Source organism: Strigops habroptila, chromosome 5 (genome assembly GCF_004027225.2).
Source record: "Strigops habroptila isolate Jane chromosome 5, bStrHab1.2.pri, whole genome shotgun sequence".
Classification (NCBI taxonomy): domain Eukaryota; kingdom Metazoa; phylum Chordata; class Aves; order Psittaciformes; family Psittacidae; genus Strigops; species Strigops habroptila.
In genome coordinates, this window is record NC_044281.2 from 74,767,020 (window position 1) to 74,792,536 (window position 25,517).

A 25,517-nucleotide genomic window follows, 5' to 3' on the forward strand; every position below is an offset into this window, starting at 1 on the left:
TGGGTGTAGGAGAGAGCAGGATGCGCTTGGGCAGGTAGAGGAGAGCTTCAGCTATTGGGAAATTTTTCATACTGAAACTAAGATTAGCAGGGGTTTTGAGGCTCTTGAGTTTGCATGTAGATATCTAAATTTGACCAAAATCCAACTTAGGTACTCAAGTGCTTTTCTAAATCTGAGGCTTGTTTATCACAAGTAAATCAAGATACTTGGAAAATAACCAAAGGATTCAGGAATAGAACCCGAAGCTGATATAAAATGGTAGATGTGAGTACTTCTAATTGTCTAAACTTTGTTTGTTCCTCTTCTGCGTTCCTTGCCTCTTTAGAGGACACAGTCTTGTTTCTTTTTTTCTCCCCTCTGAAGTCTAGAACATTAACCTCCAGAAAAGTGGCTATTTACATTTTGAATTCGTCACTAATCCTGCCACAACAACAGATTTGGTTGCTTATTTGCCAAGCTGTCAAGCTTAGTTTGTGTGGAACTCACCAGATTAATTCTGTTTTAATAATATGATTAAAAGCTAAGCTTAAATTCACATCATTTGTTACTAAAAAAAAAGTATAAGTCAAGCTAGGTTTTTTTAAAGAAGAAGAAATGAAGTTTCATTTATAATGATTTCTTGTAAGTAGTACTAAGACCATTTAAGTTAGGAAGCATTACAGTGATTAATGCATAGTTGTTTGCATTTTAATACTTGATTCATATATCAGATCTGTATTTGTGCACATTGTCAAACTTCATTCTGTTCTTGTCAAAATACTTATTACTGCTGACAGGTGTAACACGCTCACATTAATCCTTAATTCCTTGATTCAATTTTCTAATTGCTTTTTTGGCATGAGTTTGGAGCCATTTAGTCTTACGTGATGTATTTGCCTTATAGTAGAATAATGCACTTTTAAAAATTGGATGCACCTACCTCAGAATGCTGAACAAAAAATATATAGAGATATTACTTAGTACAGAAAATCCAAAGTTTTATAGCACTTCTGTGAGACACCACTTCTTGGAATAGAAGTGGTGTCTCACAGAATAGAAGATAGAGCCAAACACTTTACACTTTTCATCTTCCCATTTCACAGCATTAAATGTTTTCACTGATAGTTAAGAATTGATGCTATAGTCTGTGTGTTTCACCCAAACAGATTGTGAACCCCTAGAGCAGAATCATAGAATGGTTTGGATTGGAAAGGACCTTAAGATCACCTAGTTTAAACCCCCCTGCCATGGGCAGGGATGCCTCACTCTAGACCATGTCACCTGAGGCTCTGTCCAACCTGTCCTTGAACACTGCCAGGGATGGAGCATTCACCACTTCTTTGGGCAGCCTGTTCCAGTGCCTCACCACCCTCACATTAAAGAACTTCTTCCTTATGTCCAACCTGAACTTCCCCTGTTTAAGTTTAAACTCATTACCCCTTGCCCTGTCACTACAGTCCCTAATGAAGAGTCCCTCTCCAGCATTCTTGTAGGCTCCCTTCAGATACTGGAAGGCTGCTATGAGGTCTCCACGCAGCTTCTCTTCTCCAGGCTGAACAGCCCCAACTTTCTCAGCCTTTCTTCATACAGGAGGCGCTCCAGCCCCCTTATCATCCTCGTGGCCCTACTCTGGACTTGCTTCAACAGCTCCATGTCCTGCTTATGTTGAGGACACCAGAACTGCACACAGCACTCCAACTGGGGGGTCTCACAAAAGCAGAGAGGAGGGATAGGATCACCTCTTTCGACCTGCTGGCCATGTTCCTTCTGATGCAGCCCAAGACACAGTTGGCTTTCTGGGCTGTGAGCAAGCACTGCTGGGTCATTTTGAGCTTCTCATCAACCAGCAGTCCTTCTCCGCAGGGCTGTTCTGAATAACTTCTTCCCTTAACCTGTAGCTGTGCTTGAGATTGCCTCAGCCCAGGTGTAGGACCTTGCATTTCGCTATGTTGAACTTCATGAGGTTGGCATTGTCCCATCTCTGAAGTGTGTCAAGGTCCCTCTGGATGGCATCCCTTCCTTCCAGCATATCAACCGAACCACATAGCTTAGAGCCGTGAACATCCCCTTAGTCACTGTTGTGTTGTCCTGCTCTTCTCACCTCTTCATGCTGCTACCTTTTGTTGCCCATCCTGCTCACCAAGGGTGACAGAATACACTTCCCAGCTTCTTCTTGGTCTGGATTATTAAAGCTGCTTATTTGTGTTATTCCTAAACAGCCAAATAACACAATGCAAGATTTGCTGGGGTTTCAACACTTAATAAGGATTAAAACAGTTTTGTTACTTTCTTGTCATTTTAAAGCAGATGTGCTAAGTTACTTACAGAGGAATATTTTTAATACAGGTATGAACATAACATAAACTGACACAGGTTTTTATGCCAGTCATGGCAGCATTGCCATCTGTCCTTTGTATAGGGAAGAAAAATTCTGGCCAAAATTTATTTCTTCTGGAAACAGGTCAAGGATGAGCCAAGAATCTTCCCAAAGCTCAGTAATTCCTCACAAACTCACCGAGGCAGCTGGACCTTGGCTAGATCTTTGTAGGATTATCAGAAAAAAATCTGGAGAATGGAGAACCTTTTCTGTGATAAAAATCTAGGACACCAGGAAGATGACTTCTGATATTTATTTCTGTGAATAAATATATGGCTATGCATTTAAATTGTAGATAAAACCCTCTTCCTCTCCCTCTTTCTTTCTCTCTCTCTCTCATTCTGTTTTATTCCCTACCCTCTCCACTTATTTCTTCTTTCTACACCCCCTGACTTACTCTGCTTTTCTTGCTTTCAATAATACTATATGCTCTTTCACCCTTTTAATCCTTTGTGGTTTTATTCCCCTTTATTTTTTCACCTTCCTAACTGACAGACCTCCTTCTGTCATACTGTGAGCAAGAAAGGGAATATAAAAGTAAAACGGTGTTAAATAAATAAGCATTTGTTTATTCTGCCCTCCACTGATAGAGTTTTATTAACTGTGATTGTCATTTGTGCTTTTTGGCAAAAACGTAAGTCACTTTCTGTACAGGGGGAAAAAAAGGATAATTCTAGCAAGTAAATCATGGTAGCTAAGTGCTTTAGGCAAACAAACACGTGCCTTATCTCTTCCAGAAAACCCGTGGAAAATGCATGATAAATGGCACATTTCAGAGAACATGTTATGTCACTGTGAAATAACTTTGATTCATGGTTATGTATTTATCTTTAAACAACTGACAAACCTTAGGTTATCTAAATTATTATCATTTGCTCTATGCTTCCGTGGGTTTTTGCTAGTAAATCTGAATGATGTGAGGTAAGGTAAGACATCTGGTTTATCAGTCCTAATGTTCTAAAAAGAACAAGTAAGCGCAAACACAAAATTCTTACTGTATTTGATTTTTGGATGAAGTCCTCTGAAAAATATTTGTCAGAAATCATTTCCTCCAATTGTGTCTTGAAAAGCATTATTATAAACTTCAAACAGAAAAGGATGGGGCCTGTTAATGAAAGGTTTTATGTTACACAGCAATAAAAAATATTATCATTTTGATTTGTAATAAAGTAATTCTTCACCAAATTAAAAGACATAATGGTAAATTTGTTCCTTTCAGTTGTGTGTCCACATAAGCTGTATTCTGAATTACATTTTAAAACAAAGATTTCATTTTTGTCTGCCTTTTCAAATAGAAAGGAATCATGTTATTTGATTTGCTGCTTTGGCAAATCACGAAAAGTAACTTAAATGCTCTATTGCTTCCATTAGTAATACCAACTATTTTAACCGTAAATGTTGTATATGGATTCAGGTGCTGTTTGTTCTAGTGCATAGTGGAAGGTGGTCCCTTTGTGACATCTATTTGGCATGTTAGAGAGTACCTTGGAGTCACTGCCTAACCACCTCCCCAGTTTTTGGCACTCTGTCCATGGAGCTCTGTTCACAGCTCCTGCAGCAGGAACTTGCCTAGACCTGGAGAGTCTATTTTGCACTGAAGATGCCAATGCAGGGTGAAGAAGGAAGCACGGGGTTGAAGTGAGATGACCTTCGTTGGCATGGAGCTGTATCCCTGCATTGATGGTTGGGGAGGGAGATATAGGTATAACTGCTGGGATGAAGGAACACAAATTCAGCTCCAAGGGGATGTGTGATATGAGTGTGTGGCAGCTGAGAATGGATTTTGACAGTTGAAAGAGCAACAGGTAGGAGTGAATGAAAGCATGTAATAGGAGGAGAAGCAGAAAGCTCTACACCAGGTTGCTGTCAGTACTTTGTTATATTGTATTGTTATATGCCTATGCTTATCTGATTAGATTTAAACAGCCCAGGGCACAGACTACCCACTAATCTGAATGATCCCGTCAAGACCCTTTCCTATATTAAATTTTATGATCTGAAGAGTTACCATTATTTTTCTATGGGGCTTTTTTTTTTTTTTTTACATTGCCCTTCAATATACACAAGTCAAAGGATTCTTAATAAGAATTTTTTCCCACACCTTTCACTTTCTTTTCCAATAATCCACTGGTACTACTTTTGTAGTATTGCGTGTGCAATCAATGCTGTTAATATTATTAAGGTTTTGTTCTGGTTTTCATCTTTTCTACATTGCTTTTAATATAGAATCGTGTCATCCAGCAATGCCTGTCTAAATGTTTTACTGATAATAGATCCATGGAAATCAACAGATATACACCAGCTTACGCAAGTTCAGAACCTGTTCTTTTCATCTGTTCCTTTAGTGTACGTTGAGCCAATACGTTAAAATAAAATAAAATTATTATTAAATGCTGCAAATCCAGGGCACTTGTTTACAAAATATGTCTTATGTTGGGTTTTTTCTTTAGCTGAAGCTTTTGAGGTTTTACTTTTCTGTTTCATTTTTTTTTGGAGGGAAGGTCTTAGTGAATATAAGTTGTCATTCATTATGTCACGGCAATTTTAAATTAGATGGCATTCATCGCCCAAGTTATTTTAATGCTTGTCACCTCAAATGAATCTACAGAAATGCCTTTCAAATATGACCATGAAGTAAAAAAAAAAGTGTATTTATCTATTGCCCAATTTATTGCTGTATTCTGTGTTTCCTTATCTTCACTGAGCAGTAATAAATGTTGGTTACTTGGAGGTAGAAAAATAGAAAATGATAATTGCTTTACATGATGGAAATGCCTTTGTTTTCTTTATATCTAGTACTTTGCAGTGTATTTAACTTGGCTAAAATATCATTTTTCTTAGTACACTTGAATCAGTTGACATTTATATATACATTGAATTTTGCATGTAAATGGAAAGTTTTATGGCTTTGAATTTTGAATCAAAACATCAGACTCATATTTTGCCTTGGAACATGACAGACGTTCTAAAAATTTACAAAACCAAAAAAGAAACAAATGCTTATGCTGAGTTTGACCTAATGTTTTAGAAATATCTTTAGCACTTGGCTAAATGTTTGAGCTATCAAAAGTGAAATGCCTATCTGTTAGTGAGCACAAATCATGGAAACATGTAAATATGGAAATATTGCAAATTGTTATATTAGAACTTATTATTCTATGGATCTGTGGACTGCTTTGATTTCTTCTAGCTCCTAGTGCTCTCAGTCTTGGTAACTTCAGAATAATATGGCAGCAACCATTTAGTGAAAAGCTAACTGCAAATTAAAAGATCTGTATAGCTAATAAAAGAGATGCTTGGTAACAGCACATACCTCTAACTAGCAAAACCACTGTTATCATAGCTTTATATAAGACAAAATAAGATGATAATTGTATTGTCAACATTTTCAGAGAGTTTCTAAGTTTATTTAAATATATTAACAATGGACCTATTTTCTGTATATGCAAAAAAAAAAAAATCAGGAAGGTCCTGCCTCAAAGAAATCATTTGTTTGCTAGGACAAATACAGAGAAGGCAGACTTACTGATCTGAGACACTCATGTATGTTATCTTTACGTATTTATATGTAATATAGATCTCTCATTTTATGGCTTTGGTATTAGGAGGGCTAGGTAATGGATGCTGTTGGAGTAAGATTATTTCACATACGTACTTAGTAGAATAGAGGAAATTCTGATACTCACAGATACCAGTGTGTTTACCAAAAGGTTTTGCTGTTTTCTAAGGTTTGAGAAGTTGATATCACTGCGTTTAGTGAGCTATAAAATCAAGTATAATTTTATTGTCTTTAAGATCATTTAATTTTTTCTGTTTGGTTAGATTTGCAGTGTGGGCTGTTAAAGCCCATTTTTAAGTCAATTAACATGGGTAGAACAATCTGTTTAAATACAAAGAAATAACTGGGGAAAATATCTTCCTACTGTTGCAGTGAACCTTAAAATAAATTAAAGATAAACAAGTAAAAGTGCGATGGAAATCTTGATGTTACATTGGTATTTTCTTTTTTCAGGGTGCTCCCAAACCAATTGCCATTGAGCCATGTTCAGGAAACAGAGCCGCTGTCCTCACGGTATTCTTATGTCTGCCCAGAGGATCATCAGGGGTCCCACCCCCTGGTCAGTCAGGTAAGGCTCGTGTTGGTGAGCATCATGTCTGTCCTCGTTCAGCGCACAACTGCATCCATGGATCCAAAATAATGGCACAGCAGATGCATACAAGGACAAATGGATGAGTTTAGGGCCAATGTTTAATGAGGAATTTTTGTTTGGAATTTGGTAAGGTATCCCAAATAAAAAGCCCAGTGATCAAACTAGGCTGGTGTACGATAGTTTATCTCATTAGGACAGTATGTGTGCATACTGATATGCTTCAGCATTGTCTTTCAGGGCAAAAGAATTTATATGCAGCCACTCCTATGGTTTCGGTTCAAGTTGCTATAAATGAGGCTATATGGGGAATACCCATGAGTATTCTCAGTTCAAGATGATGTTTAGCACACTAACTTCTAGTTAAGTCCCTTTGAACCATGGATGCCAATGTTGTGCTGCCCAAGATTCAGTAATAATATTAGCATTTCCCATAATGCCTGTTGGATGAAACCTGGGATTGTGTGAGTGAATGCTTCACTAGGAATGCATTCACTTCGAAAATGATCCCAGCTCATTTTAAAGCAGCGTTTGCATTATCTACCTTATCTGAGCAATGCTATATCATTGTACAAAACCATTGAAGCCATTCTTATAAAACACTTCCTAAATAGGAGGTACCTAAGTACACTTTTAAAATCCTTTAAGTAACTGCCTACAATGATATGATACAAAATGGTCATGACGACAAAATTTAGGCAGTAATGTGCCACATCATAGATGACCACTTTACTCTTTCAGATTTCAGTGGAGCTGTTGCCAAAATGAACACCTTTACAATGAATAGTGAGCTGCATGGTATGTGCACAAAATGCTCCTATAAACCAGAATATATGCTTTAAGGCTAACTTTTATCATTAAGAACCAAAAAGATATCCTTTTAACCTTCAAAAATCCATTTAAGAGATTAAAAAGTATTGAGTAATGATGAGGGCAAACTCGGTTGACTTATATTGGAAATAAGCTCAGCTGAGCATTCTTTCTTCTTTTGGCCTGATGACTATCTGTTATTTAGTTTGGGGTTTAGTTCATTTTTTGGTGGGAGGTGTGTTTTTTTCCTTTTTTTCCTCCCTGAGTTCTGAGATGAGGACTTAGTTCTTAAAATGCTCTTTATGGCTTGGAATATAATTTCTGGAAGTGTTATGAAAATAAAAGTGTTACTGATGCTTTGTCAAATACATTTCCTGGAAGAAGTATATAAATGTAAGTGCTCTGAAGAGAGCAATGAGGGAGGAAGGATGTTTAGTGTATTCCCTGTGAGTGTTTTAAGGAAATGAAAAAGAAACGAAGGTGTTTATAGTCTTACGACAAGGAAAAACATTATGAAAGGAAATTAAAAGTAATTGTTGAAAATGGAACTTAAAACGTTTTTTTCTGTTGTTTTCAAATTTATCTATGATGTGCGTCTCGGCAGTAAAAATGTATTTATCTAGTTACTTCACAATCAGCTTCTATTTACTATATACAGGGTTTTTTTAAAGTAATTGCTGTTCTTCTTTGTGTGTAAAACATGGAGAGAATAGGCTTTTTGAAACAGGAGTGGGGTTCAACAGTACAGCAGATGTGTTATTTTGAATGTTTCTAAGTCTATGAAAGAATACACCTCTTTTTTACAGATTATGTCCTTTTGTTCTGCTCTGTCTTCTCACTACTTTGCCTTCCATCAGCTTTGCAGGCATGTATTTCAAATGCTATTCCTCCATTTGTTTTTATGGTCTTTGTCAGCCGTTTAGTATTTAAAAATATCTAAGATTCTTAGTCCTACCACTTTCACTTTGTTCAAGGTCAAAAGCAAATGGAAAAGCTTGAGGTGTGCAACCATGCTGATTCAACCATTAGATTATATTGCTATAATCATTTTTTCTTGTGTGTAATGAATTTTGGTACTCATGGACTGCTTTCACTGTATGTAACCATGCATAGTCTAAGCAGAAGCTATTACGCAAGTTCGCTGGCATACCTATAGCTCTACTAATTCACTTCATTCCTGTCCTGCAGCGCTACCTGCTGCTTCTATCCTGGGCTTCCTGGGAGCAGATGCTGTGAACTGTGCCAAGTTATCTGAAATGATGTGGAAGCTTTGTGCGGCAGACGTGTTTGCTGTGTAGTTGGTTTCCCTTATGACCTAAGCTAGATTAAAACACTGATATTTAGGTGAATGGAAGTAGTGTGCTCAGTAATTATGTCTTGCCAAGTAATTTTAGAATCCTCTATTACTTACATATTACAATTTTCAAGCTCATTGGGATCATTCTAGGATAAAACTGACAGTGTGTCAAACGTATTTGTTTAAATGGTATGTCAATTCTCAGTTCACAATAAGAGACTGTGAGTTTCATTTCTTATATGCATATGTCTGAAATATAAGAAGGAAATGACTATTCTCCTGCATTACATTTTCTCCAAAATCAAGAAAGCGAATTCTTTCCACAAATAACTAGTCTATGCTGCACTGGAGTTGTTAGTTGTATCCTTATGTTTTTAAGATCTGAATTTGATCAAAAGTGAGTTTTACTTGTTCCCAAGGTTTACATTAACAAATATTTTGTTGAAGTATGTCTCTGAATATTAAAATAACCCAAACAACCCAAACACTAATATAAAGGTTGCTCTTTCTGCAACATATGTTCTATACTTCACCTTTATCAGCAGCTGGAAGAAAAGTTGAAAATACACATGGTGGGCTTTGGCCAAAGGCTATGCAAAGCAAAAACTTCTCTGTGAGAGACCATATGTCCCAGTAAAGATGTGAGCGCTCTCTACTTCCTGCAGAAAATACTCAGAACTTTACAGACTTTTGACAGCAATCTTTAATTCTAAATGCTAATCCTGTAAGTATACAAAAACCAGCTAGGTTGGCACAATAAAAGTGCTTTAAATTAATATGTGGTTTAAGATATGTTTTATACAGATTGGTCATGCAGATTCAAATGAAATATCGATAAAAATGAATTTATTGCAAACAAGATAAGAAGCATTGTGACTCATGCTTTAAAGAGGGACTTTTTCAATGAAGGGACAATTTCTAGAATTAAACATTCTGTAAACCTGGAAAATCAGTAAATGTTACCATTATAGGAGGTTAGGTGTAGCACAGAAGATATTACATTTTCTTTTAGGTGTAAATTTTGAAGAGGATCCTAATAATTCAATTATATTTCTCTAGAGTAACAACTGTGTTTAAATGAAATTTTGCTTGGATTAAAACGAAATCATAAATTATAATGATCAATGAAAAGCATTAAGGAAGTTTAGCAGTGATAAAAACTAAATGTCTCAATTTAGGATTGACTGATAGAACATGTGGTTTCTTCATTCTTCAGTTCTCATTGGCTTCATTGTACTTGAGTAATCAGATCAAAACTCAAAGATTAAAAAAAAATCGCAATTCTCTGTACAATCTGTGTGTAGATCAGTTATCAACACGTGCATCAATGTATGTGCGTATCAGAAAAATCACTTGCTCAAGGACCTGTGGGCAGATTATAAGATAAAACGACATATATGTTTTTCAGATTTTATGACACACTGGAACTTAGAGATCATCTATTATTGCTGTGGTGTCTGACCCCATACTTTAAATAGCTTAAACTCTTCTTAAATGAAAAGAGATGTAATAATGAGAGCAGCTGCAACCAGATCTCTAGAAAGAACTAAATTATACATCTTCGAGGGTGCTGAACAGAATAAGCTAACGAAAACAAAAAAAATAAAAGAAAAAGGAACAAGAAGCTAATATATAAATTACCTAATGCAGATAAAGGTGCCAATGAATTATCAGCAGTTGGAAAGACCAAGAATAACTCTTTCAAGGTCTTTGTACAGCTCTGGTGATATATTGAGTAATACAAAAATTACAGCTTGGAAGTGTGATAAATCCTGTTAAAAGAACTGCGATCATGTCATCATTACTATTAAAGCCAACTAAATCCTACACTTTGAGGTATCGAGGTATTGTACATTAAGTTTATAAAACTCTATTATGTTTGCATCGTTCTTGGATAAGACCACTAAATGCTTTAAAGCACAAAGAGAAATAAGAATACTAGAGCATTTCAAAATAATTCAGAATCAAGGGATGAAATTTCCGCATTATTTACAGGTTTTGTTACTTTCACACAGCAGAACTTTGCTATCTACCAAGTAGGTAAAGTGGTAGAGTAAAGGTAAACATACCTTTACTCAGTAAAGGTACTTTGGTGTTAAGACAGTGAGCTGGATGGTCTCTGAAGGTGTATGCATATGAGTGTTTCTCTATTAAACCTCAGAGGATTTCTAACATCAATATGGCTATTACTAGGTGAGGTGAATCTAACTGACTAGTTAAAAATAACACTTGGAAATTAAAATCAAGAATTACATAAAATATAGTAATTAATAGAGCAACTTCAGTGGAAATAATTTTGCAGTGGAAGTTGTGGAATGTAGATCCTGGAAGACTGCATGCAATAGTCTGTTGCTGTAAATATAAATGAAGATAGCAACATTTCGTGTTCGGCAGTCCTCTCCAGCAGTGCTATCTGAAAGTTAGTCTCTGATATCCTTGAATCAAAACAGAATTTCATGTAGTTCTGGACACAGTAACTGTGGCATTCAGTCCTACTTGATCAGCAAGCTACAGTAGGATCACAGAATCAATAAAACTACCAGGCCATCTGCCTTCCCTGTACTCACGATCATAATGAATAACGACTCATTAAGTGTTCTACAAGACAATTAGCTCTGGATGGGAGTTTTCAGTACCAAGGCTTTCTTGGTTCTATTTTTCTAATTTTATCTGATTAAAATACAAAGCCTGGTAATACATATCATAAGAGATACATTAGTATAAATATGAAATAATGAATATTTTTATTGAGTATTATATTTAATGATATTGCTGACTTGTTCTGTCCCTGGAAACAAAACCATAGGTAGGGTTTTTCATCTGTAGAATAGGTTCATATGCGTATGTACCTTAGTATGCAGTGAAATAGTTGCAGACATACACCAGGGCAGGTGAGTCCCATGATTTCCTACCTGCTACAAACACATTCCTTGCTCAGTCCCTTCATACTTGCACAATAACCCAATATAAAGTCAGAGGGCTACAAGTATAAGTAAAGATTTTCTTGTAGAAAAATGTTAAAGATGTTAATGAAAATATACTGTAATTAAGACGTATGAAAGATGGTTGAATCTCTTACAGCCTTTTTTCATGTTGGAGGGTATTTACTAAAGGAGTGAAAATACAGGATGAATTAATGAAAAAATTGATAACTATAAATTGAATTGTACAGGGTGATGTATGGAGTATATATTATTAAGGGCCTGTATGTGCATGTTGAAGGTTCTAGCATTTCTTACCTACTCAAAGGGAAAAGACAGGAAATATAGGGGAAAAAAATGAATCTGATTCTGCATTAGCAAGTATATCCATGTGCTTACTGAAAAGCTCCTGCCTCACAGTAGCAGTGAGGGTGAAGAGTTGAGGGTGAACTTCAGAGGCTCTTTTGCGAAGGACCACTTTAACCCCTTGTCTTCTCAGACATACGTATTCTGGTACACTATTTTGCCTCTTTGTAGACCTTTTCTTTTACTGAGAAAGGGGAAAAACAGGGGCTTGGCAGGGTGGTACTTGAGGCTTGCTTCTGTTTAGAGCAGAGGGCTAGGCCACATCATTAATCTTGTTTGTCCTTTGTGTGGTCTCTGTTCAAACTGGAAAACAATGACTTACAAGTTTGAGAGCTGTATGTATGGTGTAATGTCAGGTAGCTAGTAGAGAGGAGTGCTGGCAAGGTATCTGTTTTGGAGTAATGCTTATACTAAGTCTATGTTTCATGCTATATAAAATGTGGCGTTGACTATTTCTAGTCTTACACACAGCATTTTAGAGGCATATATGGGCTAATACCTACTGACAAAAAAGCAGCCTTCGACTGTGCAAAAGGGAACCAGGGAAAGAAGATCTTAACCTAGAAAAGAGGTATTAAAGTTATATTAAAAAGACTTTCTTTCTGTTGTTCCTTTGTTTAGAAATGGGACTTCTAATTATTCATATATATAGCAGGCTTTAGTGAAGAAAGACTGCGAATTAAGTGAAGACTTAATGCTGGGAGAAGAAAAGTGGGGACATAGAAATGGGAAGATATTAATAACTGGTAGGTTATTTAGACTCCTAAACAGAAAAAAGAAGAAACATAAAAGTGATATTGCAAAAGAAGAAGGGAAATCTGTGAAAGAATGTAAGTCTAGATGGAACATAATTCTGCATTCTGGTTTTTTTCCGGTCAGTTTGTTAGTCCCATCAAAGTAGTACCTGGGCATCTTATATGTGTATTTAAGTAAACATTTCTCTGCATCGTCCTGTTCTTTGTTCTGTACCAGTCTGCCTTTCTAGACTGAATGTCATCTCTCCTTTGTAATTGTGGAGGCAGACTATTGGATTATTTTCACTGTTTGCTCTTTTATTGACATAAATTTTTTACTAATACACCAGAGAAGTAGATTTTGTACTGATAAACTAACAATACTGTTTAGGTAGAATAAAGTGGCATGTAAACAGGGAAAGCATTATAAAAACACTGAGTAAAAGCAACTTCACAATACCCCTAGAAGGGGCACTCCCCCATCATAAGTAACAAGATTTGTCCTGTGAAATGTTAAAAAAAAAAAAAAATCTCTATTCTATTCACCTTCTCTGAAGTGCCAAGATACAACTGGAAATAAGACAAACTATGTATTACAGCAAAACAGTGTTGCATGTCTAGAACTTGTGTTAAAATACAGGGGTGAGTCAGGCATTTTATCTGGACCGAAACTAAAGTAGGGTTTACAGTGCCATATAACTCACTATTCTAGAAAAAACCAACAGTCTCCAGAAGATATTATACATCTTTATCATATGGATGATGCTTCCATAATGGAAGTCATAGTGATAGTTCACATAGCTCAGCTTGCAAAGGTGCATGGCCGTATTCATTTGACCAGAAGCTCTATAGATAAGGTGGATTATTTTAAAAGACTCAGTGAGGAACAAAATCTTTTGAAAGTTTACCTTTACTGTTTAGACTGTGTGAAGACTGAGAGTAGTAATTTTCTCTAGGGCATGACTAGAGCATTTTGTATAGAAATGTAATTTTGGTAGTTGCATCGAGGGATACTCCATATTAGTTACCAACAGGCTGCCACTTAAATGCTCAAACAACAGAAAAAGTTAAAATTGTGTGAGAAAATCAAAGTGGTCTTTGTAAATGTTTAATGACTATAACTAAAACCCTAATTAATAAGCAGTAACTTCAACTTACTGACACTGAGAGACTGGTTTGTCAAGTGCCATGGTCTCAAGGGAAGTAAAATTTGGAGTTCTTTTTAGTTAACTAGAGATGCTAAGCAAAATAGCTCTTTAAGACTGGCGGAAACTGAAATAATCTATTCTGAAGATTATTTTACTGTAGGAGTTGCTTTCTTTTAAATAGTAAGGCCTATTTTTGGAGCAACTGTTTTCTGCTTAATTCTGTTCTTCTGCACTGCATCAAATGAGGGAGCAGACTGTGTTTATAGTATTGACACTGTGAAAAGAACACAGTGGTAAGTGGCAGATGGTGCTGATGATTACTTAAAAAATATTTATGGCAATAGCAAAAACAAAGTAGATAATAAAGCCCAGTAGCCAACACTACCCCTCCTCCAGCCCAAACCCAAAGCAGTTACTTTTGAAACCTGCAGGGTAAAGTCCATCTGAAAAACACTGAGGTTCTTAGCAAGCTTTGTAAGTGAAGAATGAGGTGAGTATTGATTTTGTCTGATCTTTTAAAGAATTTTATATGGTTCTGTTATGAATTAGTTTTTACATTATTCTAGCCATAGAACATTGATTCCTTTATAGTCTGAAGAATTTATTTGAAAGGGACATAAACACGTTGATATGAAGAACATGTGGTATAGTGTTAGCAATGTGTCTTCCACAAATCTTAGCAAAAGTAACTTATTGATTGGACAGTCAAAAATGCATACTCTAGAGCTATCACCTGGAAAGTTAAAAAAAAAAAAAAAAGGGAGGAAAACAGGGGAGGTAGAGATGGTTGTTTTATAGAATCATAGAATCATAGAATGGTTTGGGTTGAAAAGGACCTTAACATCATCTAGTTCCAACCCCCTGCTGTGGGCAGGGACACCTCACCCTACACCATGTCACCGAAGGCTCTGTCCAGCCTGGCCTTGAACACCGCCAGGGATGGAGCATTCACCACTTCTTCGGGCAACCTGTTCCAGTGCCTCACCACCCTCACAGTAAAGAACTTCCCCTGTTTAAGCTTATACCCACTACTCCTTGTTCTATTGCTACAGTCCCTGATGAAGAGTCCCTCTCCAGCATCCTTGTAAGCCCCCTTCAGATACTGGAAGGCTGCTATGAGGTCTCCACACAGCCTCTCTTCTCCAGGTTGAACAACCCCAACTTTCTCAGCCTGTCTTCGTACGGGAGGTGCTCCAGCCCCCTTATTATGCTCACATCCTCCTCTGGACTTGCTCCGACAGCTCCATGTCTTGCTTATGTTGAGGACACCAGAACTGCACACAGTGCTGCAAGTGGGGTCTCGCGAGAGCAGAGTAGAGGGCCAGGGTTACCTCCTTCGACCTGCTGGTCATGATCCTTTTGATGCAGCCCAGCACGTGGTTGGTTTCTGGGCAACGAGTGCACACTGCTGGCTCATGTTAAGTTTCTCATTGACCAACACCCTCTAGTCCTTCTCCACAGGGCTGCTCTGAATCACTTCTCCATCCAACCTGTAGCTGTGCCTGGGATTGCCCCAACCCAGATGTAGGACCTTACAACTTTCTTGCTGGATTTACTGCCCTAGAGGGGCTCAGTAAAATGAGACATATTAATAAAAACTGTTAAATACCATAATAACTAGTTATTAATTGTTAAAATCAAAACTGTCACTGTTCCTTCCCGGGGTGGGGGGGGAGCTTTTGCAGGTTTAAAGGGAACTGAAATAATGATGAGACTGTAGAAGTTTTGACAATTGTGAAATGTAAGTACAGTTGTGCACAGCTATGCTGTTCATGGAGATTGGTTGAGCTGTTTTCAGGTTGCATCCAGATGGCAATTTGGTGATTTCCTCTCCTCACTCATCGTGGGGAATAGAGAGGTAATGATGGATGCTCATGGCTGCAAACAAATACATTAGAACCCAAGCCTTCGAATTGAAGGCTCTAGCCTGGAAAGAAACATCATTCTTCAACTGTACCTGCCTGCTGACCGTAAAGCTGAAGTACCTGAGGGTTATCCTATTTTCAACATGGCATCTGTCACCCACAACGTTTTGATACAGCACTCGTATCTCTTTTCCACCTTCATTTTGCCAGACTGAGGCAAAGGAGGTCTGCTTCAAACATGTTCTTCAGGCTTCTGAACACCTTTGTAGCTCTGTCCCAGTTTCAGCTTCAGTTCAGCTTCTTTTACCTTGCATGGCCAGGATGTATTCAGAGTGCCACGTGAAGTCCCATCTGGTGTTGCCCAATGGCCCTAACATTTCCTTGCTGTATCCCATTTACCTTTTACTTTTAAAAAATTATTCCCCTCCCTCATTCAAACTCAGTTGTTCTGTGGCCAATTGCTTATATCCCTGCCCTTCTTTTCTTCCTCAGTGAACTTTTAGTATATAAGTGTCTGCTTGTTCCCAAAATACATGGCTTTGAATTTTGCACTGTTAAATCTGAGTACACTTATATTCCTCAAGTTTTTGAGGTCATGCATCTCTTTCTGGATTATATTCTACTCTGTAGTGATGGTATATACCAATGTTTGTCATGATTGAATTTCAGCAGAATACTCTTACTTTTATGGCAAGCTCTTTAATGAAAATATTAAAAAAGATTTCTCAAAAGGTTGATTCATGTTGCCATGCTATACCTTCAGCATCCTTCTTCCTTTTCAAAACTACTTCTGTTTTTTCTCCTTCATGCAGTTGTCCACTCTACACAACACCTGTACTAACCTCTCATCTTTTCTGATGAGATTTCAGAAATCTAGAAAATCTTCTGCATGTCGTTACCCAGATAATCACCTGAAAACAGTCAGGTTGGTCTGGCACAATCTTTGGTGAAATGTTGATGCATTTTGACCCATTTTCCATTTGTGTACCTTTAAATATTCTTTCTTGACAAGTATCATATAGCTGAGTTGGCTTAATAGATCAGTAAAGGGCTAATTTTTTTTTTTTTTGAATCTAGACAATATTTAGTACAAAATAAAGAGCACTCACTGTTCTCAATTTGTATGTCACTGTATTTGACATGACAGATTATTAAATTTCCCTGCTGCCAGAATTTGTTTTTCTTGTATTCTTACAGAACTAGTGTTCTGATTACCCTAACGTCAATGCATAAAACTTCTGTTGTTTCTATTTCCATATCCTCATTCCATTATCCGTATTGGTAGTTCCTTTGATAAACATTATCTCCTTCCTTGCAAACAATGAAATAATTAGTTCCTGAAACAATATCTAAAAAACACTTGATCTCTGCCTCATTCTTTCTACAGAATGACTCTTTTTTTTTGGTCACTATTTATACAGTAAAAATCTTCAGATGCTGCTTTTAATAAACCTTTACAAGGTCTAACTCAGCTTGACTTTTGACAATTCTTATTTTGTTCTTACAGTTCCTTACAAAAAACACAGCCTCCTCTGTTGCTTATGCTTAATGCTTTTTATCCATGTTCATATGCTTTCTGAATTTCAAAACCTGCATAGGCTCTTTCCTTTAGAAGTTTATTGGATTCCATAGCAGCATAGGTATAATGTATTTGTTGGAAGTCAGGAAAGAATGAATAATTTTTCTTCATGAATGTATTGCAGATCAACATTAATATGTTTTTCTGTTGATGTAACAGGGATGGATTTCTACAAGTGATTTGTCCTTTGGAGGGTCTGGGTAAGATTTATGGCAGCCAAGACCTTGTGCTCCCTACCTTGCCAAATGGCAGGGGCAGCCTTAGGATCCCCACACTGTGCTCCAAGTGGAGGGGTGGGGAACTGTTGTCCCTTTATATTTTGGCCCCTTTCTACTTGCAGCTTCAATTTCCTCACCATAATTGTTTCCTCTAAACAAAGTGGTAGTTTTCAGAGCTTGGCCTTATTTTCTTTTTTAGGCAGTGAAATTCTATATTTGTATTACTGGATGTCATGGTTTTTTGCTCTTTACCTATTCTGTGATGAGGAAGGCATGGGATTAGTAGGGTTCGGGAAGTCAGAGTAAAATTGATGGGATGTATAGAAGTAATTCATGAATAGGAAGAAGAAAATGTTCTGTAAAGGTACGTCTTCAAATTTGATTGTCTCCCAGGCAGACTCTTAGGCACTCTGCAAGGCTTAGCTTTCCATAGTTGAAAGAAATTGTAGTGTGCTTTTCTTCTCTTGACATGAACTATACAGATGTCAACAAAGGAAAGGGGGAAAAAGAAAAAAACCAAAACAAAACACCAAAAAAAGTGATAAAGACAACTAACAAACGTGAAGCTCTCATTTGAGAATTTTGCTGAGAGACGTTATATGATACTTACGTCATTTATAATAGAAATCTCATGGAAATATCTCTTACTAGTATCATTTATTTTGCACAAATGGAAACACTGGGGATCAGATAATTCTATTAAGCAGTGTTTTGTTCTACTGTCTTGATATTGACATAAAGACTCAATGTTTCTTACATAGAAAATAGGCAGTAATAAGGCCTGTCTTGTCCACGTTCAGCCCATGTGAATGTACACCTTTACCTAATGGAGCATCTTATCAGTCACGTTCCTCCTGAAAACTAAGCAGATTATTTCAATTTTGTACTGTTAAATTTTGAGGATTTGACAGATGTCTAGTTAGAGTTGCAAAATTAGGTAAAGTGAATAAATCCCTGTGCAAGTGACACAGTGGATAAGCATCCTTCCTATTTGAAATTGGTAGTCTGGTTTTATATTCAGTCAACATGTACTAGGTGGAGCAGATGGCTTACAGTTAAATTAGAACCATAAATCTTTCAAACATAAAGTTGTATATGATTTAAATTTTTCAGCAGGGGTCCTATCACCTATTTCTCCTTCCTCTAATTTTGAATTCCTTGAAAAGAAGCACCTTTTTTTATCAACAGAAGTAAAATCTGTTCAAATCTACCACTAGAAACAGTTACATGGAGACCAGTTGAGGTTCTTAGTCATACCATCATGGAAAGTTTCATTCATCACTGGGACAATGCAATTGCATGTAATCTACCTTCCCACATTTATTTTATCACACTCGTGGGGTAAGATGCTTCTACTATCTGTTTTTGGGATAAAGCTATCCAAAATTATAGAGAGACCAATCAGATTTATCATTTTGTGGCATTTGATGGCATCCATCTGTTTATTTACAAAACCGTTAAAGACTTATTGAGTTACTAGACTACAGAGAAAATAAATTGAGTTATCATCTATAGTTAAATTCAGCCCTTGCATCTGCTCTCTTTTCAGCCTGTATGGTGTTTTCTGAAATTACACTGGCTTGCAGACCCAAGCTTCAGGAATACATTTACTTCACAGCCTTTTTATGCCATTTCAAGTGAATTTCTAATGCGTGAGCAATTTGTGGTTCAGGAAAATGTTGACAGAAGGATGTCAGGGCTTTCTGTTGTTAGCAATTTAAAAGCATGATAGGGATGGTTCTTGCTTAAAAGTAGCTCTTAAAAGTTTGAGGCTGCTCAATTTCTAGAATCACTTGATCTGAACCCTTTCAGTCAATTTTGTGCAACTGTTGTAGAAGGCTAGGTTTAAAGCTTATACAAATAAATTAATATTACTATCATTAAGTATAAAACACTTTTAAGATGAGGGATTGAAGATGAATTACTCGCTGTGCTCTATATATTCAATTACTATTAAAGTACAAAGGAAAAGACATAAGGTTTAAAGTTCAAAACTTTCTGTTACTAAAATTGAATAGCAGGCTGAGGAAATACATCTTAATGGGATACTTTCATTCTTGTAATAAGAGTGAGTTTGTAACAATGAACTTGGTTATTGCCTGCATCCTTTCTGGTTGTGGATTAACTGTCCCTTAATTATGAAATCACTAGAAATGTCCTGAAGGAACAAGTTGGGATCCAGCAACGATACTAACTCAAAGCACCCTCAGATGTCACAGAGAACTCAGGGTTGGTGTTAATTAGCTTACAGTTGTTAGAAAAGAGTGTTGCTTGTTATGACATCTTCCTTTACTGTGACAGCTTCTCAACTTCTGTTATTTGTGTGTCTTGGATAATTCTGATTCATAATTCTGGAACTGAGAGGTATGGGGAATATAGTTCAGAGACATCTACATGTCAGCTTATGTCTTGTAGGAATATAGTAGATCCAGATCAGTACTGTCTGTACAAGACCAGGGCTGAGTTCTGCATCTCTCCATGCTATCCTTTTAGCATCTAGATATGGCACTATGCCTACATATACAACCAGCTAAATGATGCATCCAAATGACTAAGGCTTTGTGGAACATGAAAAGGGGAAGAGTGTAGAAACCACCAAATGCTGCTTTTTGGAATTTCAGCCTAGGAAGGCTGTCAGAACTTGTACTCTGTGGTGAATCATACCTGACTGCAGAGCTCAAGAATTTCTGCAGGATGCACCACTATCTGTAGTACTTGTAGCTTATTACTGCCTGCAATTACCCGGTTTAAAGAAAAAAAAAAAAAGGCTGGAAGGTGACTTGGTGATTTTCTGCTCTTCCTTACAAAGTACAGAAAGATAAAGGCCTGAGGAAACAATGAGAACGGTTAAGTTTAGGCATACAGATTTAGCAAGTCCATAAAATGAAAACAGGCTGTTTAAAAGATTTTTTTAATCCAAACAAAAGTTCAAGGATCAGTTAAATAAATAAAAAATTAAGATAAGGAAAATATAAAATGAGACAAAACTAGGTTTCTGTAAATATTGGACCTGGCAATTCAGTCACACACCAAAATGCATATATTTTTCATATACTGGAGAAGATGAGCTTGAAAATGACTGAGCGCTAGTTAATATGAAAAATGGCAGACAAAACAATCCATCCAAAAGAGGAACATTTTAAACAAGTATCTCTGTGAATCACTTTTAAAAGAATCCCTTTTTATAAACCTAATCTTTCTAAAATTCTTGGATCTGCAAAATGTTAATGTTAAGTGAATTTTCCAAATTACTAAGCATGAAGCATGAATCTGAACAGTAGCAGAAAAAGACCACTCTTGTCAGTTTAAGTCTTTCATTTCAATAAAGTTGTCTTGAGTGCTCAAAACATGCTAGGGTGTAAATGAAAGATTACAAAGAGAATTACAATGGCAAACTATATTTAGGGTTTAGAGTGACTCAGCGTGACACAAGTTTGGAAAGTTTAGAATGACATTTACCCTTTTCACCCATTCTGTGCTAAATTCCTACTATTTCTGTATGAATTTGTTACTTATAATTCAGAATTCAGTGATACCCAGCCTCAAGTGTCTTCTGTGATGTGCTCTGTTTCTTCAGCTTGCTTTCAATGCAGCTGACTCTAAGTGGGAGTTAAAATATCTAGTGCCTTGTCATAAGGCAAACCTAGTTAAGGCAGTATACTTAGATTTCACTAATCAAAGTGTAACTTTCCTTATCCTTGTCCTCTGGCAGTGCCATACCAGCATGATACCATAACTGCAGTTCAAGGCTTCAGACTTGTCCCTGGTAACATCATTCAGGGCACTTTTCCAGGTACATAACTGCTTCAGGCTTGTGCTGTCTTTTTCCCCTTTACCTTTCCTATGTATTTGTAGCTGTATCTGCCTCTCTTTAGTTCCAATTTACACAACAGTGGGCTCAGCAGACCTTGCTCTGTAGTGAAATGTTTTCACTGACTAGAGATAAGCATGGAAGTTTTAGGTGGCTGGTTGTAGTTAATCATATGAAAAAGGAAGAAAAGGCTTTCTGGGACTTGTAGCTACTGGAACTTATATCCAAAGCAGACCTTAGTCCTTCCTCTTACCAGATCCCCATGTGTTTGTGATTAGATGGTGTTTCTCTATGCTCTTTGTAAAATGGGAATGAGGATGTTGTGGGAATAAGTGAATTAATGTTTGCGATGTTCTTGGATTCATTGTTGTAAGTGTAACAGAAAAAATATAATCAATCATTCATAGCATGGTTTAGTGCATAATTATTAATTATTATTAGTGCATAATTATTGAGTGCATAATTTATTAATTATTAATGAATAATTAATAATTATGCATAATAACGATTATTAATCATTCATTAATTTCCAGATCTGTGCATTGCCTGAGCAGAAAAATTTGAGTCAAGGATAGAGTTAAGAACTCTTTTTCAGTATTTGTTGATGCATTTTCAGATCAGTATCTCAATATATAAGATACTGTGTTATATTTTGTTGGGTTTTTTTTCTCCAGGAAAGTACAGATTAATCCATTATTCTTCCTGTAGATAGATGATTCCTGTCAAATATAGTCATGCAGGAATCTTTGTCCGCAATAGAGAAATACTGATTAGTCACCATGAGGGAAAGTAGATAAAGAATCTTAGATAGCACATTGCAGCTGAGAGTACACAATGATATTTTTTGTAGAGATATTTTGGCTACCTGAAAATGTATCAATATGCAAAAAGCATAGCAAGTTACAGTACAGACTATTAGAGCATAACACATTACATTCATGAAAAGACTGCATCTTTTCCTGGGGAAGCAGCAAGAGAATGTTGGCCATGAAGTGCAAAATGATCAAAGTATAAATGTGAAATTCAGATGGAATTTTCTTTGCAATTTCTGGAGATTTTAATCATTAAATTGTAAATACTAACCATTGAAGAAATATCATTTGGATAAATTCTATTTACATCTCTATATGGAGAGGATGAAAATAATGGGGTTTCGATTTTCTAGAAAACAGCAAACCATGGCTGGCACTACAGTGAGCCACGTTCTGAACTGCGTCAGAGGATTGTTCAGACTGACATAGCACAAGAGTTATATGTAGCTTTATGCGGTCTGTTAGATTGAAATTAAAATATATCTTTTAATTTACTGTTTTCTGATGATTTAAGAATATTTGCTCAGAAAAATATTTAGAAGAGAGAAAGCTCTAATTTATGTGAAACAATCCATTAAAATCAGTTACTCATCCACCTAAGAAACATTATTAGCTACCTGTCAGCTTCAATTCAGAACAGAAGCTGAAGAATGGCTTGAAAAAGGCATCAAATTTCTTCTGTTTTGTAAAGAGCTCGGTAATGCAAGATACTGAGTGTGACAAATGCAGCTAGGTATAAATTGCCACCCTTCCCGCAGCTGCTGGAGCTCGAGGTCCCACTTCCCTCCACTGAAATGCACACAGTTCCACCTTGGTTTGTACTGGAGGAAATCCGGAATGCCATTACAGAGCACTCTGCAAACTCCCATTATTTTCAATAGGAGTGATGCCAAGCGCCTTTCAAAGTTGATTACAGAATCATAAAAAATAAGGCTGGAAAGGACTTTTAGAGATCATTTAGTCCCATCTCCCCTGTTCAAGGCAGTATCAGCTGCATGTAAACAATTCCTGGCAGATGTTTGTCTAACTTCTTCATAAAAGCATACAAAAATGGAGTTTCTGCTTCTTACCTAGGAATTTTTTTTTCCCATGCAATGCTGTGCTGTTAGAAAGTTTTTCCTAATGGTTAACCTGAATTTCCTCTGCTATGGTTTAAGCCCATTACTTTTTATCATACCCAAAATGAGCATGGAAAAAAGATTATTTCCTTCCTTCCTCTTTGCAGCTTTTTATATTTTTATGTTTCCCTTCTGTCACCTTCCTCTATAGCAAAATAATCCCAGTTACTCCAAGCTGGTCAAGGTCATGTTTTCTAGACCTGATTGTTTTGTATTAGTACTCGATATTATGCTGATGCAAAGACAGGTACAGCAGTAGAGTAGAATACTAAGGACTGGAGTGGGAAACTGAATATTTTAAAAGGAAATCTTCCTAAAATGATACCAAGCATTCAGTGGCATTTTTTGCAAGTACACCATCTTTCAGTCTCTTCTTCAGTGTGCCCTTTTCGCACACACAGCTTCCATCTTCCTTATACTGTTAATTACTGAGGTTTGATATGGCTGAAATGATTTGCTGAAAGGCTGGCATACCTATAATGAGAGGTACGTGATACCTGAAATTGTAACTCTGAACTTGGGCAATATGCAGAATTTAGAGTAACAGGAAAATCAAGGCTGCGGTTGATTCAGATTTTCTACTTCCCAAATCTTAATTTTACGAAGTGACTTGACACTGAAAGCAGAAAGCTTACTCCACACTTCTTCCTAAGTTTGGCTATTTTTAGGATTTCCTGCAGAGATCTTGGCCCTGGGCTTAAATTCCTTCTTCCCACAAACATGCCCATCTCTTTCCATACACAGTGGAGTCAATGATTCATGTCTGGTACAGTCAGCCAGCAGGGATCAGTTATTTCTTCCTGCAGGGTTATGGCACTTTGTAACAAGGTGCAATGAAAAGTGCATTTAATGAAGAGGAATTTGTCTTAGGAAGCAAGTGTGACTTAGATCCCAGCAAAAGTGGTGCCTGGCAGTTTAGGCTCTGTGACGTACATTTTGCTTACAAGGATGTGTAATTCATTCACAGGCGAATTTGTAAATTATTCAGGTAATCCTTACCTGTGAGATAAATATTGTCTCCTAAGACTTGCATATAGCTTTATAATCTTATAATCTATTCCATCAGTATAGTGCTAAAAAATTCTGTAATAAACTTTCACTAGTTGTTATTAGGTGACTAGGGCCTTATTCAAATGGCTTTTTCCTGATATTATGCTTCAGTGATGCTTTCTCTGATTTTTCTCCATTGATCAAAAGTAGTGATGTGAAAACAGATTTTTAGAAAGCACCATTCTCCTGCTTCTTACCACAAGTTGTTGATTTTTTTTCTTTGATGGTAGATACATGAAAATATTCCAAATAGTCAGATGAACATTTAGGAGCCATGTCAAGCATTTAAGGTTCAGTTGTTGCATTAGATTTAGAATTTGGTTTTGCCAGCTTCAGTACAAGTAATTTTTCAACACTTATGGTAGGCCACTTTCCACTTCTTCCCTGCTGTGACAGTCCCTGTGAAAAATTGAAGACATACTGGGGTTTTTATCCCAAACTAGACAAATCCTTCAGTGGACTAGAATGTGAACAATGTGATAATCAACAAATATGACCACAGCCACAATCTGTCCCACTCAGACAGTCTAGCCCATTTATCAAAGAGAGTTTACATCAGCCAACAACAGACAACATCCTGACACCGTGCTACACTAAACTCAAAGAAGACCCCGTACCCTTCTTCATGTTGGAGTAATTACCCTGTTGAATCTTACTCAACAGCTCCAAGGGATGCTGAACAGCCATTTCCTGATCTGTAATCCCTCATTAGATCCTGTCCAAAAGGTTCAAATATGGAAATGCTAGCAAACCTAATCTGGAGTGCCTGAGTGATTTCTATGCAAAGCTTGTAGCTCTCGCCTATCCAGCAAATTGGAAACTGATAGAAAGGCAATGAACATAAAATAATTCACCTCAGCAAGTGCCCTGCTCTGTATCATCATGTTCCATGCTTTTATCCTCAAATATACCAGATGCATCTATAGATACATATAGGTGCAAGTAAACTTACAGCAGCCTTCCAATACCTTAAGGGGGACTTTATATAATGGCATGTAGTAACAAGACAAGGGGGAATGACTACAAGCTGAAAGAGGGGAGATTTAGATTACATATTAGGAAGAAATCCTTCCCTGTGAGGGTGCTGAGACGCTGGCACAGGTTGCCCAGAGAAGCTATGGCTGCCCCATCCCTGGCAGTGTTCAAGGCCAGGTTGGGTGGGGCTTGAAGCAACCTGGTCTAGTAGAAGGTGTCCCTGCCCATGGCAGGGGGTTGGAACTGGATGAGCTGTAAGGTCCCTTCCAACCCAAACCGTTCTATGATTCTATGAACTGAAGAAGCACA

The 25,517-nt window shown here is 37.0% G+C and overlaps 1 protein-coding gene across 3 annotated transcripts in view; it reads left to right on the forward strand.

The window, feature by feature from the left end:
- The window catches only part of ATRNL1 (attractin like 1), a 513,588-nt gene that overhangs the window by 449,971 nt on the left and 38,100 nt on the right, over positions 1 to 25,517 (forward strand). For all 3 annotated transcript variants that reach the window (XM_030487970.1, XM_030487973.1, XM_030487971.1), the window contains one exon: positions 6,369 to 6,483. In XM_030487970.1, coding sequence (XP_030343830.1) covers positions 6,369 to 6,483 — 115 coding nt within the window. The remainder of the gene's footprint in view (positions 1 to 6,368; positions 6,484 to 25,517) is intronic.